The following is a 17969-nucleotide window of genomic DNA, read 5'->3' on the forward strand; positions in this document are numbered from 1 at the left end:
TTTATCCAGGCTCCAATCCTTAAAAATGGGCTGACTGCATAGGCATTTTCATGGTTTAGTCTTTTGTGCATCTTGAAGAAGAGTATTACATTTTTTGTTATATGTATTTAAAATATAATCTAATATGGACAGCAACAGCAACATTTAAAACAGTTTCGAATATCAGTATTCTTATTTTATTCCAGCGTTTCAGCTGGAGTTCATTTGATAAACTCAGGCTCGAACAATCACTTGTTTTACATGTGCTTCGTAAGTTTCATTTTCTCAGCCAAGCAGTTAAGTGTTTGCACTGTCAATTTCAGAACATTGCATTGTCCAAAGCAAGCGCTTAGTTTGCTGAGGCAGTGGAATTTACGCAAGCCGTTCTGCTTTTGGTCATAACCACGTTAATTAGGCAAAGGAACTTCCTGAAAAAAATGGAATAAAAAATTTTGGATTACACGGACGATTGATTATGAGTTGCAGTGGACTGTGCTTTGATGAATCGAAGAAAAAAGCCAACGAAACGGGTAACCCCGCCTCTGCACGTAGAGTAGGTCACTGGATATAAAAGATGAAGTTTTCTATCTTGGCAATTCATTCGTTTGTTCTGCTGTAGAGAAATAGCTAGTGTCACAATGAAGAGTTTCTTGTCCCAATTACTTTTGAGTTTTGGCATCATCGCTACAGGTTGGTAAATGCATTCCTTATTTTCTCCTTTTATTAAACTTTAATGAAAGAATTAATTTTCCATTGCAATAAATTATACTGTTTTAATGATAACAAAACTTTCTAGAAGTTCTAAAATAAGTTTGTGGCTGACTTAATAATTATTTGCAATTAAAATAAAAAAGAATATTAATTTGATTTTTAATGAAAGAACTTATTCTTCTTTGAAATAAATTATACATCTTAATAAAAATTCATTCATAATAAAAGATTTAAAATCTCGAAAACAAAATTGAGATTTACTTTCAACATTTATTCGGCATTAAATCTGTAGAAAAAATATTAATTTATTCAAATAAAGTTCATGTAAAGTGAAAATAAAGAAGAATGTTTTTAATCGTCGATGTAGGTATCAGTTTAATAAATAAACAACGCACATTTTTATAAGAACTGTAAATAGTATGATGAAATAAATAAATTCTTTTAAGTTTAAGAGACGGTTACTATTTTACTTTATGAAATTAAGGGACAGCCATTTGCAAAACGTTCTAAAAGCTATTAACTGAATGTAATTACAGAAATTTTGCTGTTTTGGTGTTTCAAATAATTTAGAAACTTAATAATAACACATTATAATAAACCAGTTATAATAATCAAATAATAGAATACAATTGATACAATAATAAATTAATAATAATTCAAACTTGAGATAAAAAGTATCTCAAATTATAATGGCACTTGCTAGTTCAGCTTCGAAATTCGAGTTGTTAACTATACATAAAATATCAGAATCTCAAAAAAGCAATTTTAAAATAAATGCTCTTGAAAATATTCCATGTGTTGTTCTTAATAAGCGTTTTCACCTTATTATTTTTTTTCTCGATAACTTGAATGGAAAGTATATATTTAAAATGTCGATTATATAGAGTATCGTACTAAGACAAAATGCAGAATTTCTTTGAAGGTTTAAATGTTTGGTACCTCCAGGGATTATTGAATTTAACTTCAATTTATAAGCTGAATTTAAGAAAAGAACTTTTTCATTTAAAGTCTCTATTATGTGTTCTGTTCAAACTCTAGCTGTCTTTCCTTAAGCTAGAGTAGTTATAATTCGACAGAATTTGAAGATGTGCAAAAGACTAAACCATTCGACAGAACTATAAGCTTGCATAAAGAGCAAAGTAAGAAATATATAATGAAATGAATAATTAACTGCATTATGAAATAAAATAGTGGTACTTTTGTTATTCTGATCATTTTACACATTGATATAATTGTTACTTCTTCACATACACTAAATGTTGTTATTAACTGTTCAATAAGGAGTATAAATGGCATCGTTTAATTCAAACCCAAGGCACAAGTATTGCCATACTTTATTGCTTCCTTTTATTGACTGATTTGTCAAAATCTCAACTTTTTGAGTGCTTTTTGCTTTGCTGACTTATAATAATTTTACTAGCAAATGGAATTAATGAACAACAAATTTATTGTTCCTTTCTCAAATTCAAAATTTAAATGAAAAATAATTGCAAAATTTAACTTGGGCTACAATTTAGATCAGCTTAATTAAACTACAAGGATAATTTTATTTATATTCTTCAAATGTGTGTTACATTTTGGAAAGTAAATTAACATAATACATGTAATGCAATTTTGCCACATAAAGCAATTTTGGTTCTCGGACACTATAATAATGTTTCGAAATTTTCGAAAGTTATTAATACGAAAAAGCTTTCTTTTATTATTAAGGCACACATCTATATAATTTTATTCATCACTATACAGAGTTATACATTCTATAATAATTTTTTTAAAAAGGCAAATATTGTGATTTCAGAAACTGCTAAGTGGGTGTTTTTTTAAATCAGTAATTTAAAATAGGGATGTAGTTCCTATCTATTTGTTAAAAGTAAGCTGATCTTCAACAAATGAAACAGTTGTCCAAGAATTCAACAATGGCTTGAACTCAATAATTTGCACAAAGTTTTGACTGCGGGACGTTTGTACTAATCTCAACAATTTCATAAAAGTTTAAAACGTACTGTCAACTGAAGATTGTATATGCCATTTCAGTATGAAAGCTAAAGTTCAGTATAAAATCTAAATCAGTATAAAAGCTAAATCCAACAAAGTATAAGCTTTCAGATTTTATGTTACGTATTTTTATTTACAGACACGTACACATTTCGAGATCATTTGGATTAACACCACATTGAGCTAAAATTATTTAAAAACAGCATATGTTTAGAATTTTCGATATACAGTCTCGCGCGCTGGAGATAAAAGTGTTTTATTCCCTACAGTGTTGCCACTGCTCGCTTTGAAATTTTTGACTTTTTTGATCAAAAATTCGTTAAAGTTTTACGAAATTTGAAATAGACAATAAAGCAAATTCGAAATTCTAAATTCGGGCGTCCAGGTGCCTGTGTTCGGGTGGAGGACTATCTTATTTAAAATTCGATGACTTTAGGAACCGTTGTTTTTTCCCAATGCCAGAAACATACATACATTCATGTAGATTCTTCATTATTTAGTTTCTTTAAATGCAATACAAGGCGATAAAATTGTGAGAAAACAATTTGAAATGCGTTACAGCCTTTTATAGTGATTGGACTCAAAATGCTCTTTCGAGAATAATAGTCCTTCTGGGCTAGTAAGTATATTTGGGCTAATAACTATCTGTTCAAGATAAAAGCAGTGTTAATCTAAATAAATTCAATATAAAAGCTAAATTCACTTTCAGCGAATTTGCTAAAACTCAAATACGAATAACCGCAGAATTCAAGCTCACATTCTGGTAACTGTTACGATACTCATGTTTTAGGAATAAAGCTGTGGAATCTGCTCGTCTTATCCTCTCTCAGTTCTTACTCACTTGATGTTATATGTATGAATCTGTATTATTTATCTCAATAAAATTACTTCGTAATACTTAAAATTTCTTATGGAGGAATAAATAAACGACACTTTTCAGAATAATCACAAACCTCATTAGCTTATGATGGAAGAAACCGGATATTATGTTTAACGATGTGCAACAGAAAATGCTCCTATGCAATGTATGCAACGCTGTTTAGCTATTTCTAGGAATTTACTTTACTTTCATACTTGAATTTACAAAAGTTATGATGCCAATAAACGTTTTAACGAAGAGTATTTTCATTTCCGTGTTAATACTATGAAATGATCCTGTTAACTTTTTTCTATAACAAAACAACAACAGAAACTTCTTTTAAAGAAAAAAGAAATGAGTCAACAATTATTGCATTAAAAATATAATCATAAAAGTAGAAAAAGTATGCTGTTTCATAGCGGAACAAAACCATGTATTGTAAATCTCTTGTGAGCAACAGGCCGTGAACTAACACCGACAAGAAATAACCCAGACTGCATTAGACTATTTGAAAAAATTCACGTTCAAAAAATAAATAAGAAAGGCATATTCAATAAAGTACTGTTCAGAGAGGAAGCAAATTTGAATCGAAAGCGATTGCCTGAGATGGAAATTCGGAGGAATAATCACAAGAAAACAAGAAAGAATGAAAATGTATTCAGGGAGATCAACAACCTGACCTCAGGCCGATGAACCAAGAAATTATTTTTGCTATAAAGCGTGGTCGTAATTCGTACCGTTTGTAGAAAATTGGGCCAAAGCTTCGGATGAACGCCCCCTCATACTCCAATTTCGAAATCGGCTGGCCTATCTCAAGCTGCCTTCAAAAGGAAAAGAAAAGTACTCAGTGAAAGTGGCATTTCAAGATGTCTGATAAAAGCTATCACAAAATTTCGTAATGTTCCAAAGTTATTCGAACATCTTTCCATTATAACAATAATTAGAAATCGAAAGTGAATAATTATAAAAATCAGTTTGAAACATTACGGAATCAATATTACAGGTTATTTTCGCTAGTATTATTAAACGAGAAATAATTCACAGACGATTATTTCCTTGAGTCTTTTTATTTGATATCACCCTTGCTCTGAGACGAATTTGCTTAATTAAAAAAAAAAAAAAAAGTTATTATGTCACTAAATTGGAAAAAACACGCCAGGTAAAATTTAGTGCTGAACAAAAACGTAACTTTAGTTTTGCGTAGATTTTAAATAAAACTCTATTTCACAAGGGATCAAACAGTTATTTTTAGCTGTTGAAGGAAATTAACCTTTGTCTGACTGTCCTCGAAATCGACAGAATTTCATTCAAAATTTATACCAAATTAAAGTTGCATTTTTTCCTAATTCGAAATTATTACTTCATATTCTAAAAGAAAAGAATCACAACCATGATATTATTAATTTGAATTTTGTGGTAAAACTCAAATAGGCTCCAATAGATAGCAAGGTACATTTTAAGGACTAATAAAGAAAAATATATTTTTACAGAATAATGGCTTCTTAGCTACCAATAAAATTCTCTGTAGGAATATGTCTATTTCTATAGGAATTTAAATGTTTGAGGTATCTCTGATCATTTACAGACTTACAATTTAAAAATGCTGATAGAATTTCTTTAATTCCTTACTGCAGAATAAATAAAATTTTTGAATAGCTAAAATAATATAATTTTGCATGCGTACGGGTTCGTAACAGATTGAATACACAACTCCAATAATGGGTTAATAAAATGTACTCTTATCAAAGGAAATATATCAGAACTCTAACTCTGGATTTTCCTCAGAGATATTCGTACAAGTTTTCACAATATCACGCAATATAATCAGTGCATTGCACGGGAAAATACAACAATTTTAATTATAATTCTACTAAAATTGCCTATTTAAATACAACATTCGTTACAATAATATAAAGATTTATCTTGAGACTGTATCCGTGTAAATACATGAAACATCTCTTTCACAAATCGCGGTCATTACTCCAAAACTACATTTCGAAATAAATGCATTTAAATGGTTGTATTTCAGAAAAGTAGATTTAAGATTTTCAGGTAAAAATACAAATAAATGCGACAAACTAAATGCACTCTCTTCTTTTCTATTTTTAATATTTAAATATATCGGAAAACAACCCAAAAAATGAATATACGTGAAACAGTAATAAAATTAGAAACGTTTACCTTTATCAATTCAGAATATATTTCCTTTCCTCTATTAGTCAAATATTAATTTTGTTGCGAAGACAGTAATTTCAAAATTAAAAGAAAGCTTTCTTTTCTTCCTAGTAATTTCCTAGGAAGAAAAGGAAATTTGTTCTTTAAGCTAAGAAAATAAGCTAAGTAAAAGGAAATTTGTTCTTTAAGCTAAGAAAATGTACATTTTTTTCGTTTTTGTGAGTTCAAATGCGAATTAAACTGTCACAACATATTCGATCCAGTTCGGAGAAGTTACATGTTTTGCGATTCATCATGCTGAAAATGAAAATGGCTGAAAAGAAAATAGCTGAATTTTCACTCTTAAATCAATGCATAAAATGTTTTCATCAGCAAAAATTACAAATCTTACACATAATACTGTTTTATAACTAACTGGTTTTTAGAAAAAGTTAAGTACTTTCTAAATAACTGTATTTGTTTCCAAGAATTAATAGTGTGTTGTGTAATCTTCACAGTTTTCTATTGTGGATCTGCCCAATCATGCCATCTTCGAGAACTGGATTTATGTGCTGCTACTTTGGTGCTTTTCAATCAGAGCCCGACAGGTGTCGCCACCAACGAACCAGATCTGAACAGACAATGCACGTGAGTTCTCTCTTTTATTCTTTTCAAAAATTTTTTGCTATAATCTTAAATTTTAAACCAAGTATTATAAAATAAAAAGCAAATACCAAAAGTCCTTTAAAGCTATTTTACATAAATATTTTTTTAAAAAAAAGTAGTTTGCTATTAAAATGTTTTGAAAGTGCTAAATCCTTTTCTTATCGAAGAAGGAATGTTACCTATACCAAAATATGCCTTTTGCAAACCTGTTAGGAACAAATTTAGTTTTTTAATATTTAATCGGCAGTTATTATTTGAAAATGTAAAATTACAAATTAAATGTTATACGTGTCATCAAAGATTTTGTCGCATTATACAAAATAAACAACAATTTTCATTTTAATTATGTCTCCGTGCATTTTTTATTCCAGGTAAACTTAGAATTTCACTATTGTGTTCCAGTATCTAAGAGACACCTTGTGGATAAGATTCCAAAGCGTGCGAATATTCCTAATTGTACACTAGTGTGCAAAATTAAAGCAGCTTTTCTGATTAATATTCTGCACATTTCTGATTATGATTTAATTGAATAATTCCGAAAAAAAAAAAAAGTCATCATGTCAGTTAAAAATACAGTAAAAAAAAAAAAAAAGGAGAAAGAATAGAACGTATACAGGTATACAGTATGGAATGATTAGAAAAATGCTTTATCGACAGAATGAGTTGATACAAAAAACTATCTGGCCAAGAGAAAGAACAACAAACCAGAGGCTTAGTAAGGGATGTGACCTCTTCTAACTGCAATGGTTGCGTAGCACCTTCTATCGATACTCCATCAGATTATCTCATTAGTTCTTAGGGTACACTTCTCATTTTTCTAGCAGCATTTGTTTCAGTTGTCTGCGTTCTCCAAAGAGTAAGATGTGCCGCCAGGTCTCTCTTTAAAGTATTCCACACATGATCAGTGGGATTTAAATCAGGAAAGCACGTTGGTTAATCCATTCTATGAACATCTTCTCTCTTCAGAAGCTGCTAAAAAGTCTAACTTCTGTATGGCCGTGCATTGTCATCCATTAAAACAATGTTGAGAACCAATGACATCCGAAGAAGACGCATATGGGTGGGATAAAAGCATGTTATCCTCTCTCTATATCAGTTGGCGCCGAAAATCATTTGTCAGACTAAAGAGAACGTGACTCCATTGATGAGATGTCCAGTCTTTTGCCACCAGCCACCATTGTTTTCCTTAGCCGACAACCACCAACCTTTCATACAGCTGCATCTGTTTTTTGGAAGTTTTTCTAAGCTTGTGAAACAGCACTTTAATCAGTTTCAAATTCTTAGGAGACAGATGTCAAATTACGCTTCTCCTCAAGATTGTCAAAAATTCTATCGCACTCAAGATTGTCAATTATTCTATCATACTCAAGATTGTCAATCATTCTATCGCATGAAAAGGTGTCCCCGATGTCTACTGGTAGCCATACGGGTCGTACAGTCTCACTTTCATTTGCAGAAGACTGCCTGGAAACACGACTTTCTTTCTTCTTTTTAAATTTCTTGTACTACGTCCACTGACTCCTCACGATTTGCGTACCCGACGTACCCTCTGACATTATTGTGCTGATATTTACATAAGCCTTTTCCAACAACTACATGGTTTTATGCTGAAAAATGAGCTTGTTTCTTAAGTTTTGCACGCAATATGGTGTTTATAATTGCACTGAAGTATAATTTATACATAGGAAGATTGCTACATTGAAGCTTAATTTAGGAGAAACATCCCTAGTTCTATTAGAGAATATTTTTAGTACTTTATCCCAGACTTTTACACTCCGAGTTTTGTTTTTCAGGTAAGTCTAATCATAAACCAAATTGAAACTTAACTAACCCCGTTAACTCATACTGTAAGTGAAATATATATTTAAGTTTTCATACACATACGAAAGAGGAATAAAGAAGTTGGATAATGAGCGAATGTATCCGAGACCGTACATCACGGTGTTATCGAAGTCGAGTGAGGCGTGTGATAAATCAGCATTGTCTTGCAAAACAACGGTATACTGGAGAAAATCCTTCAGTGAAGGACACTAAAGTGTGGCTGCCATGCCTTAGCAGGCTCGCTGTAGTGTCAATATTTACTACTTATTAATTTATACAAAACTGTTAAATACTTGCAGCGATTTTTTAAGCTTCATTGAAATTTAAATTTCAATTCTTTAACTAAAAATAAAACGTACAAGAACTTTTCCTGAAAAGAAGTGTAGAGTTCATGCCATATGTATATATAAAGGAAATTCTACTACAGTTTTAAATAAAATGTATATTTAACTTTAAATATTACAGTTTTCTTACGTTTCAGAACATGAATCATTTGCAAAAGTGTGGGCCATTGATATTATATCTTTAGTATCTGTAATATGTATCCAGAAAGAAGACATACTCTAAAATGTTTCAGTTTATAAGATAGTAATGAAGCAAAAGTCGTGTAATTCCTGAATGTTCATAAAAAATAATTTCAATAGTCCGTAAGAATATAATCAATCATTAAGCTGAAACAAGACCAGACATATATCTCATTATGAGAATTTTTTATGTGCTCCTTTATATTTAATTAACTGTATAAGTGTTTAGGCGTCATATAATTTTAATTGGGAGACAAATGAGCCAATGTAAAATTTAAATTTTCCTGCACCGAAACAAAAAAGAAAGCCTAAAACTGATGTAAATTTTCAATGAAAATTCTACCAATTTTTAGAGTGCTCTGACATAAGTCCACCTTTTTTCAGAAGCTAAATTCTGAAGATGAAGAACTTATGTCAGATCACTCTGGAAACTGGTAAAGTTTTATTCAAAACCTACGCCAACCTTATTTTATCTAATTTTAAATTATGTAGCTTAGTTGGCATAAGAGTTTTACGAGAAGGCACTGGTTTCTTAGACTGTTTTGAGAAAGTCCATATCCAAGGCCTTAACTAATTTTTCGTTTCTCCAGAGTAAAGTATATTTTTGAGGTTTTTAATCGCGGTAATAATAATAAAAAATACGATAAAACAGTCTTTGACAAATAATTTTTGATTGCCAAACATTATAAAGCCCATTCACCTGCATTTACCTACAGTTAGTTTGACTGAGCTTCGCTATCTTTCACTTAAGCGGATCCATTGTTATCTTATATTTAATGTTCTTAGTAATATCATATTTAAACGAAATTATAGAAATTTGGACAGCCGCAAACATACCGTGATTTGAATTCGAAACCAAACACGAGAATACAGCTTCGAAATTTAAAATTTGACCAGTATCATATTTTACATAATTACAGTTGCATTTCAAATCCCTGTCCCTCCTGGATCATATGCCAGTTCGCATACTGTACCTACCTTTTTAAGACATTATCTGAACCAGAGGTTCTCAACTAGTGGTACGCAAGAGAAAAATAGGTGGTACGCAAAGAAGCAAAGTATTTTTAGCTATTAAATTCAAAAATTAAAACTCCGACATCCTAATTGAAGTTTTTCTCCAACGCTCCTAAATTTATGCGATCTGAGGTTTATTTAAGGTCAATAGCCGCTTATAGACTTCAGGAACAGGCGAACGATCTGTTTGCATGGCTGTTTTCGTGGTGCTTCCATGTTGTACATTTAACAAATATTCTTTCAGCCGTAGACATAACAAAATTTGCCAAAAATGATGTTTTTAAAAGGCGTTATACTCGTAGAAATGGATGCTGTATTTAATAGGAAATAAATTCCTATAAAAAAAGGAAATATTATCTCATTCATTCTCTTACAGTTTATCGATTTATTAGCATGTCAGCTCTTTTTATGTCGCCATTTCCGGGCTCATATTGCTCCATTTTCAATGAGAATCATTTTTTACATCAGTATGCTGTCTCTATCAGTAGGTATTTTGTCTTCTTGTTGCTTTTATTCCTTACTTTTCTACCGATTTGAGAATATCGTCTTCTGTTTTTGAAGAACTCGTAACATATTGTGCATTTAAATATTTTTGAAAAAATAATAAAACAAACCTATATTTTCAAAATGGGAAAATGGCGAGGATTGACTGAGCGGAAAAGTGACCATTTGCAGGTGATGGATCCAGGAGAATCTACCAGCATTAAAAATATTGAAAACAAAAGCAAAATGTTTCTAGAAAATATAATGAAAGTTATTTATCATCTGGATTTTTCAGAATGAAGATGAAATGGACTCTCAACTTCAATGTGTTGTTTGCGGTGAACTATTATCCAATCAAAGTATGAAACCATAGTTTCTTAAAAGATATCTTGACTCTAAGCATGGCAATTTAAAGGATAAATCTGAAGAATAGTTTAAGAGGAAATTATCGAAGTTCAAAAATAATAGACAAGTAAATTTACAACGAATTTTTGATTAACAAACTTAACGATTTCAAAGCGAGCAATGACAAAACTGTACAGGAAAAAATACCAGATTTCTATCTCCAGCGCGTGAGACTGTGTATCGAAAATTCTAAAGATATGCTTATTTTAAAATTATTTTTCGATATTGCTGTTGAATTGAATTTTATGGTTTAACTGCAAAGAACATGATGTTTAATAAATAAAGGTAACACACAAAAGGTTAAAAAAGCATCCCTTTGGACGTAATGTAAAATCTAAAAGTTTTCAGATTTTATTATTATTATTTAATATTTCAATTCAGAAATTGAAAAATAATCCTTGTAAAATGTAGCGGTGGTACTAAAGATTTTCATTTTTTGTTCAGATGGTACGCGTTAGTGAAAAGGTTGAGAACCGCTGATCTAAACCATGAGCTGGGATGTTCATAAATGCATTTATAAAATTTATATGTGCAAGTTGCCTCTCAAAAATCTCCCTCAAACTTACTTTTCTTGAATTAACTAATATAACATGCAGTCTTTTATATTTCTAGTTATCTTATGTTTTCAAATATAGATAACAATTAATAAATTCATTAACATGCTATTCATTCTCCATCTTTCATATCTTTCCTTTTCGAAATCTGACTGCGACTTGTCAGAAATGATTGTTACCTATCGGAAAAAAAAATTAAGTTTTTTACCAAATTTCTTAAGAATGAGTACGACGGTTAAAAGAGGAATATCAGTAGTTAATAATTCTTTTTTATTTTGAATCTCTTTTGTATGAATTTGAATTAAACTAATATATTCTTATTATTCATGGTAAATTTCAGATACATAAACGAAGCCGAGCAATGCTTTAAAAATTTTACTCTTCGATGCATGACTCCTCTTCAAAGAGAACTTCTCGGATTTGTTAGCGAAGGATCCGAAAAATTACTTAATGAGTATTGTACTCCTGGAACAGATCTGAGAGCGAGTAAGTAGTTCCCTGTATTCTTTTTCATAGAACTTTCATGCAACTTGTTTGTTTAAAAAATGAACCCAGTTCAAGAAACAATTATGCAATATCAAATTCGCTGTTGGGTATAGTAGCAAAACTACACTGAAATCTATGGCTGAAATATCGTCTAAAACTTTCTTTAAAAATTCCTCGGATTCCTTTTTTGGACGGAGGTTAACAGATAATTTTTTATTTGGAATTATTAAACTTAGATGTATATAGAAAAGTTTTATTATGAAATCAGTATTAAAAGAGAATTTTGGAACCTCCATCACGTATTTTGAATGGCTGATGACTAATATTATGTGATTAAATACGAGAGAAATTCATCAAGTAAGTCACAAACTGGCACGATATATTTGAAAATAACAATATAAGTACTTTTTCTGTGTGCTAATACGTGGGAGAATAGTCCTAGTTCATGACATTCCTTTCTTTAGTTACCAGTTGCACATACGAATTCACTTTAGAAATGTCTGTGGAACTTAATGAGCAGCAACTTGCTGTTATCCTTTATATATATATATATATTTATGAAGGAAGAGGAGAGGTCTTCGGGCGAATGATATTCCTAAAGGAATGTTTCCTTTTTATTGAAAGAAGTGTTTGTCGCTTAAAGTCATGCCCAAGTCGGTCGAGTAGTTTCCTAAAGTCCACTTCAAAGTTTGTGATGAAGACCAAAGCGTGCGATCTCTTCAGATACAGACTGACCCAATAGTGCGAAGAGTGGAAGAATTGATTTCATTGTAACAGTAAATATATATGTATAGTGTACATTATAACATAAATATACTGCGCATTATAACGATAACAATAGGACTACCTGTTTGGTCCACTAAAAACACCTTGGAGGCATAAGCTTTGCAGATGAGAAAAATGTTTAAGATGTGGCTGAAATAGCAACCCAAAGAATTTTATACAACTAGTATTGCAGCGTTGATAAAACGATGAAACAAGTGTATAAATAATTACGAAGAATATGATGAGAAACGAAAATAGTTTACAGGTGAATATCTTGTTGGGTTGTTTCGTAATTGTCTTTCTGACTTATTTATTGACTTCCCCTCGTATTCCTGTACACATACTTCGTTAAGACTGAATACTTGTCTAGTAGCTCGATCTTTATGATAGTTAGCAGTGGCAGCTACAAACTTTCTTGGCCTAGGTACAAACCTGATAAAACTTCGTTATTTATAATCGATATGTGGAGTAAAGGAATGAAAAACCTCCCATTATGAAAAGGGTCACTTGTAGCTGGGTTACAGGGAAAGACGGAATATGAAAGCACTGTTCATATAACTTTCTCTGAGATGCTTTGGGTTAAGAGTAATCAAGAAGGCGCAGAATAGATGTCTTCTCTCTGTTTTCAGTCAGTCATTCACACCCCCCCCCCTTAGTGGCAGAATGGTTAAGATCTCTGAATCCTGGGGGTTCGATTTGAAATAAATTCCAGACGAACGGGCTGGCTGCGTAGTTGATCTTTGTGGTTTTACCCACATGGAACGACGGTACAAGCCATTTTACTTTAGGAAATCTTCCATGCAGGCATCTCTTCTCTTATGCAGATAGCCTTCGTGTGCTTTGTAACATTCAAATAACCATAACCACTTATACTTTTATCGAATTTCACTGTAAAATGCATTGAAGCAACTTTGGTTTTAAAAAACAACATTAAAAAAATTCGAAACATTTTATGTACATTAGCACCAATTAACTAAGTTGCAAAAAAACTATCAACTAAGTACTTGCTGCAAAAACATATTAACTAAACACTTATTACAAAAATCGACCTAGATTAAAATTTAAAAAGTTTAAAAACTTTCTCCTTTATTGAATACTTTTTTTTTTTTTTTTTTTTTTTTTTTTCGTCTCTACTTTAGATTATCTGAAACATGCTCCATGTTTAAACGACGCACATAGCTTACAGAAAGAATGCTTAACTGACTTGCAAGCAGGACTCGAAGCGATATCTACATCCGAATTTCAAAATAGGATTCCCATGGCATGCTGGTAAGAAAATAATTTAATTTTTATTGTGTAACATAACTAGCGGCAAACAGTAATATATCTAAACTTAGACTGAAATTTAAGAGGGAGTTCTTAAATTTTATTTTCCAGGGTACTGATGTTAAAAATGCACACATATATTTGGAGGGGGGGAAAAACATAGTAAAGGGATCATAGTAAAATTTAAAAATTGTACCTTTAACAAATACGTTAAAAGCATTAAAATATTTAGAACAGAATTATAATCTGATGCATATGAATTGAGATAATAAGAAATAGCGTTACAAATCAGTACAAGCTTTAAACAGAAATCATAAGAATATGATAAGATTGCTAAAAAAACGAGAGTAGGAGAGGACTTCAGTCAGCGTTTGGAATTAGATATTTTAAATACTGAAAGTCTTAGAAATAAAGAACAAGAGAAAAGACTAATGACTTACTTATATATGATGTATATTATATGATGCGAAAATACATTATAAAATAAATACGTTAAATAAAACCGAAGGTATTTCATGTTATCAGTCTGAATACAAATAAAGCAAAATCGTTTTAATTTACCTATTTATATCTGAATATTCATTCATGTACAGCAGTTTAAATTGCATTAAATTATATGTATGCATAGCTAATATTTTCTGGAATTATATAAAATTTTGACTTTTGGTTTAACTGTACGTATATAAGCGAATTATCAGAATCAATAATAATAATCATGATTTATCTTAAATTGCAAGATATAATTTTAGATTTCTAATTTGAAAAATTTAGTCTACCATCTTCATTAGATTAGATTTTTGAAAAGGTTAACGCATGGAGTCTTTTAATGGTTACAGGTAATTTTAGTTCATAAATTTCAGAAGATACGGAGAAAATAATGACATTTTATGTCTTAATTTTTTTCCCCCTATTTTAGACTCAAAAAAAAAAAAAAAAAAAAAAAAAAAAAAAAAAAACTTTATGGGGTATTTCATATTAAGATTATCCTCTCCTGATTTATTTACCTATACATTACTATATTTCATTAAATAAAGATAGTTTTAAATAACTTGGGCTTTTTATTTCAGTGGTTATCAAAGGTACATGACCTGCACTAGAAACACAGTGGAGAAAAAATGTGGCAAAGCGGCAGTAGATTTCATGCAACTTTTGCTTCGGAATGCTGTTTCTAGGCTTCCAGACATTGTGTGCACTGGCTATGGATCAGAAAATCATGAATGCCACAATCTGTTGCCCGCACCCGGCACTCAACCTCAAGGCTCCAAATCCGATTCAGTGTTGTCTCGGCTCTTTGCAGCCTATTTAGGGAACTGAAAAAATTTGAACTTCATTCAGCCTAATTTTGCCCATTTTTATATGTTATCATCCTCATAATTAATAATTTCATGTCGTTAATCGATTTACCTCAATTAACACATAACTTCATTCAAATGAAAAATCCTGGTAGTAGGTAAACAAGATGAGAATGTCCAGAAGAGAAATATTGGAAAATGCTTTGCAGAGAAGCAGATTATATAGTACAATATTTATTCAATGATAAATATTAAAGACCTTGACAATATTTCACAGTTTAAACCTTCCAACTTATTTATATGCTATACATACAAGTATGTAAGTATTTAGAACAGCTGAAAAATTCTACTGACTTCTATTCATGGAAATTTCTTTCTATATCACATTCTGATTATTGGTCTACTTAAAAATCAGAATTTTCATAACTCACACAGACATAAGAATATGGAACCGTAACATCTCTAAAATTAAATTAATTAAATTGAACCTTACTAGATGCTTTTTATCAAAAGTTTAAATACTGAATTATACTGAAATATATGTGTTAAAAAGCATTTTTATTTATTTATTATTATTATTATTTAAACATAACAGTTTAGGAATTCTGAATCAAAACATATGACGTCTTTATGCATCATTCTTTTTAACTTTTAGAAGTTTATTATTATTATTATTTTAGAAAATGCCTCCAATATTTGATAAAGACTTCTGGCAAAATCATTTGAAAAACGAGACTAATATTTTATATAATATTGAAAATGTTAATATAAGGGTAGTTCTAACGCCCAGAGGGAGAAGTGCTTAGTGACTCTGACTGCCGTACCGAAAGGCCCGGGTTCAAATCTCGGTGAAGGCATGCATGTAAATTTTTCCTCCCTTCAGAGGAGCCAACGGTGGTTCACCTATTAGCTGCCTTCATAATGGAGAGACCACCGCTTTGGCACTCAGAGTGGCTAACGCCCATAAACGGCTAGTGCCGGCCGTTGGAAAATAAGTTTAAAAAAATTTTTCTAAATTTTTAAATTGTCTTTAGCGTTTAATTTATGTAAATTTTCCAAAATTACATTAATTTCCACAACTGGCACATCTAATTTTAAGGCTGAATTTTTAAATTTTTAAGAAATTGATATTATTTTACTTATTAAGATTTGCATATAACACTTGGTAACAGTGTAAGTTTTCCAGTATATTAACTGATGCCCTTTTAGCACTAATAGAACTAAATATGTTCAAAAATTGCTTTTTTATAATGCATTCTTCTTTTTAAACAATATTACTTCAATAATACGATCCAACTAATGACAGTTTGATTTGATTTTTAAATTACTATCCGTTACATTAACGAAGACAACAATTTAAGCGATATTCTCATAACTTATTGAAAAATTAAATAATTTTTAAAACATTTTCTCAGTTATAAACAGAAACATCATTCCAAGTATAAAGTAAAATAGGACACAGCGATTCTCAGAAGTAATATTTTTTTTTTTTTTAATTGTAAGTTTGATTCTAATTTTCGAAAATGTAAAAAAACTACTTTGTTTATTATGCCTCTGTACTTAAATGTTTCAGTTTTTATTTATGTGAATCCCAGCGGTGCATCATATACAGTCTTTCATCATCAAGCCGTATGATATACATGACTTTTCACCTTTCATTACAATGTCATTCTGTTGTGTTTTCATGCGATAAGAATTGTTACAGTGTAGTGTGAAATTTTAAATAAATATATAGTTTCTCTACCTTTGATGCGTTTTTTCTGGAATGAATACTAATTAATTGCTCATAAAAGTGCATTACAATCAATTTAATGCCAAAAATATTGGGAGGAAAATCTAAAGAATTTACGTGAAAGGTAATGCAATTTTGACATTTTCTGTTATTCTCTATAATATCAGCAAGATAACATTTAATTACAAGATGATTCATACAGATATATGCAACTGTTTCAACAACACATTCAAGCACACTACAAAATTTGACATTTTTTGGCAGTGTACTAATTAAAATATGATTAATGTACAGATTTTAGCTAAGAGGATCTAATAGCTGTAAAGATCATATCAGATCTAAATACCTGTAACTATAAAATCTAAACACGTAACCTTCACATATATCTATTACTGACTTATCAAAGTGGTTAAAAACTGCCTGAACATTTATTTATAGCCATACTTAATTTGAATCTTAAAAAACAAAACTTGAGTATTTTTGTTCTTTCCCCAGCATAACATAAACACAAGCCACTTCCATGAAAACATTCTTCCCTTACGGTAGATAATCTTCATACACTTTTCCGTATTCAAATGAGCAAAACATACTCTATCGCTATTAATACTAAACTGCTAATAAACTGAAACTTGTACAAAATTTCTATTAATGAATACAATATTCAACAAATTTAGAATATATAGTCAAATCCCACTATGATAAATTTCAAGGAACCAAAAGTTTAGTTTGCTATAACCAAACTGATAAGAAAAATTGATCTTTTCTTTTCCATAAGCAAGCGTAAAAGTTGACTGATAAATTAAAAAGAACTAAATGTATTGTCCCATCTAACATATGAAGTAAATAATAACTAATTTTTTAAAATCAATTAAGGATTAATTAAAATTCTGAAATTTTTGTTCATTTTCACTTTTGCCATACATTAATAAATTAATAATTATGACTTCTACTTCGAAATACATACCTCTCCTTTAATATGTAAAACCCCTCAAATGAAAATTTAGTAAAAAAGAAAGAGAGAAAAGCATTATTCAGAAGACAGAACTTGAAAAGCCTTTTAAAAATTGGAATAAAACAAATCAATGAAAATCAAACATTTCCATTCCCTAAGAGATAAATCATCTGCGTGGCTCCCCACTGATAAATATCTATTGAGTTCTACCTCTTTTCCTTAACACTAAAAATTTCAATTATCAGCCTTGAACAAGTGTCTCATGGTGAAATCAATGAACCTGAATAGAATAAAAAAAAAAAAAAAAAAAA

At 30.4% G+C, this 17969-nt stretch overlaps 1 protein-coding gene across 1 annotated transcript; it reads left to right on the top strand.

Moving 5' to 3' along the window:
* Positions 1 to 539: 539 nt before the first annotated feature.
* On the top strand, positions 540 to 16717 carry LOC118189421 (uncharacterized). Its single transcript, XM_035360015.2, has 5 exons — positions 540 to 669; positions 6217 to 6346; positions 11506 to 11651; positions 13556 to 13685; positions 14750 to 16717. Exons 1-5 carry the CDS (start codon positions 618 to 620, stop codon positions 14994 to 14996), a joined length of 705 nt encoding a protein of 234 aa, XP_035215906.1. The 5' UTR covers positions 540 to 617; the 3' UTR covers positions 14997 to 16717.
* Positions 16718 to 17969: the final 1252 nt, after the last annotated feature.

Source organism: Stegodyphus dumicola, chromosome 1, assembly GCF_044657685.1.
Source record: "Stegodyphus dumicola isolate Sdum_Otavi_A_Nest chromosome 1, ASM4465768v1".
In the NCBI taxonomy this organism is placed as follows: Eukaryota; Metazoa; Arthropoda; class Arachnida; order Araneae; family Eresidae; genus Stegodyphus; species Stegodyphus dumicola.

Excerpts from the sequence above, each read along its gene's own strand:
- LOC118189421 (XM_035360015.2), top strand. The coding sequence starts at position 618 with ATGAAGAGTTTCTTGTCCCAATTACTTTTGAGTTTTGGCATCATCGCT. Across the intron at positions 6,347-11,505 it reads GATCTGAACAGACAATGCAC|ATACATAAACGAAGCCGAGC; the intron begins GTGAGTTCTCTC and ends GGTAAATTTCAG. Across the intron at positions 13,686-14,749 it reads AGGATTCCCATGGCATGCTG|TGGTTATCAAAGGTACATGA; the intron begins GTAAGAAAATAA and ends TTTTTATTTCAG.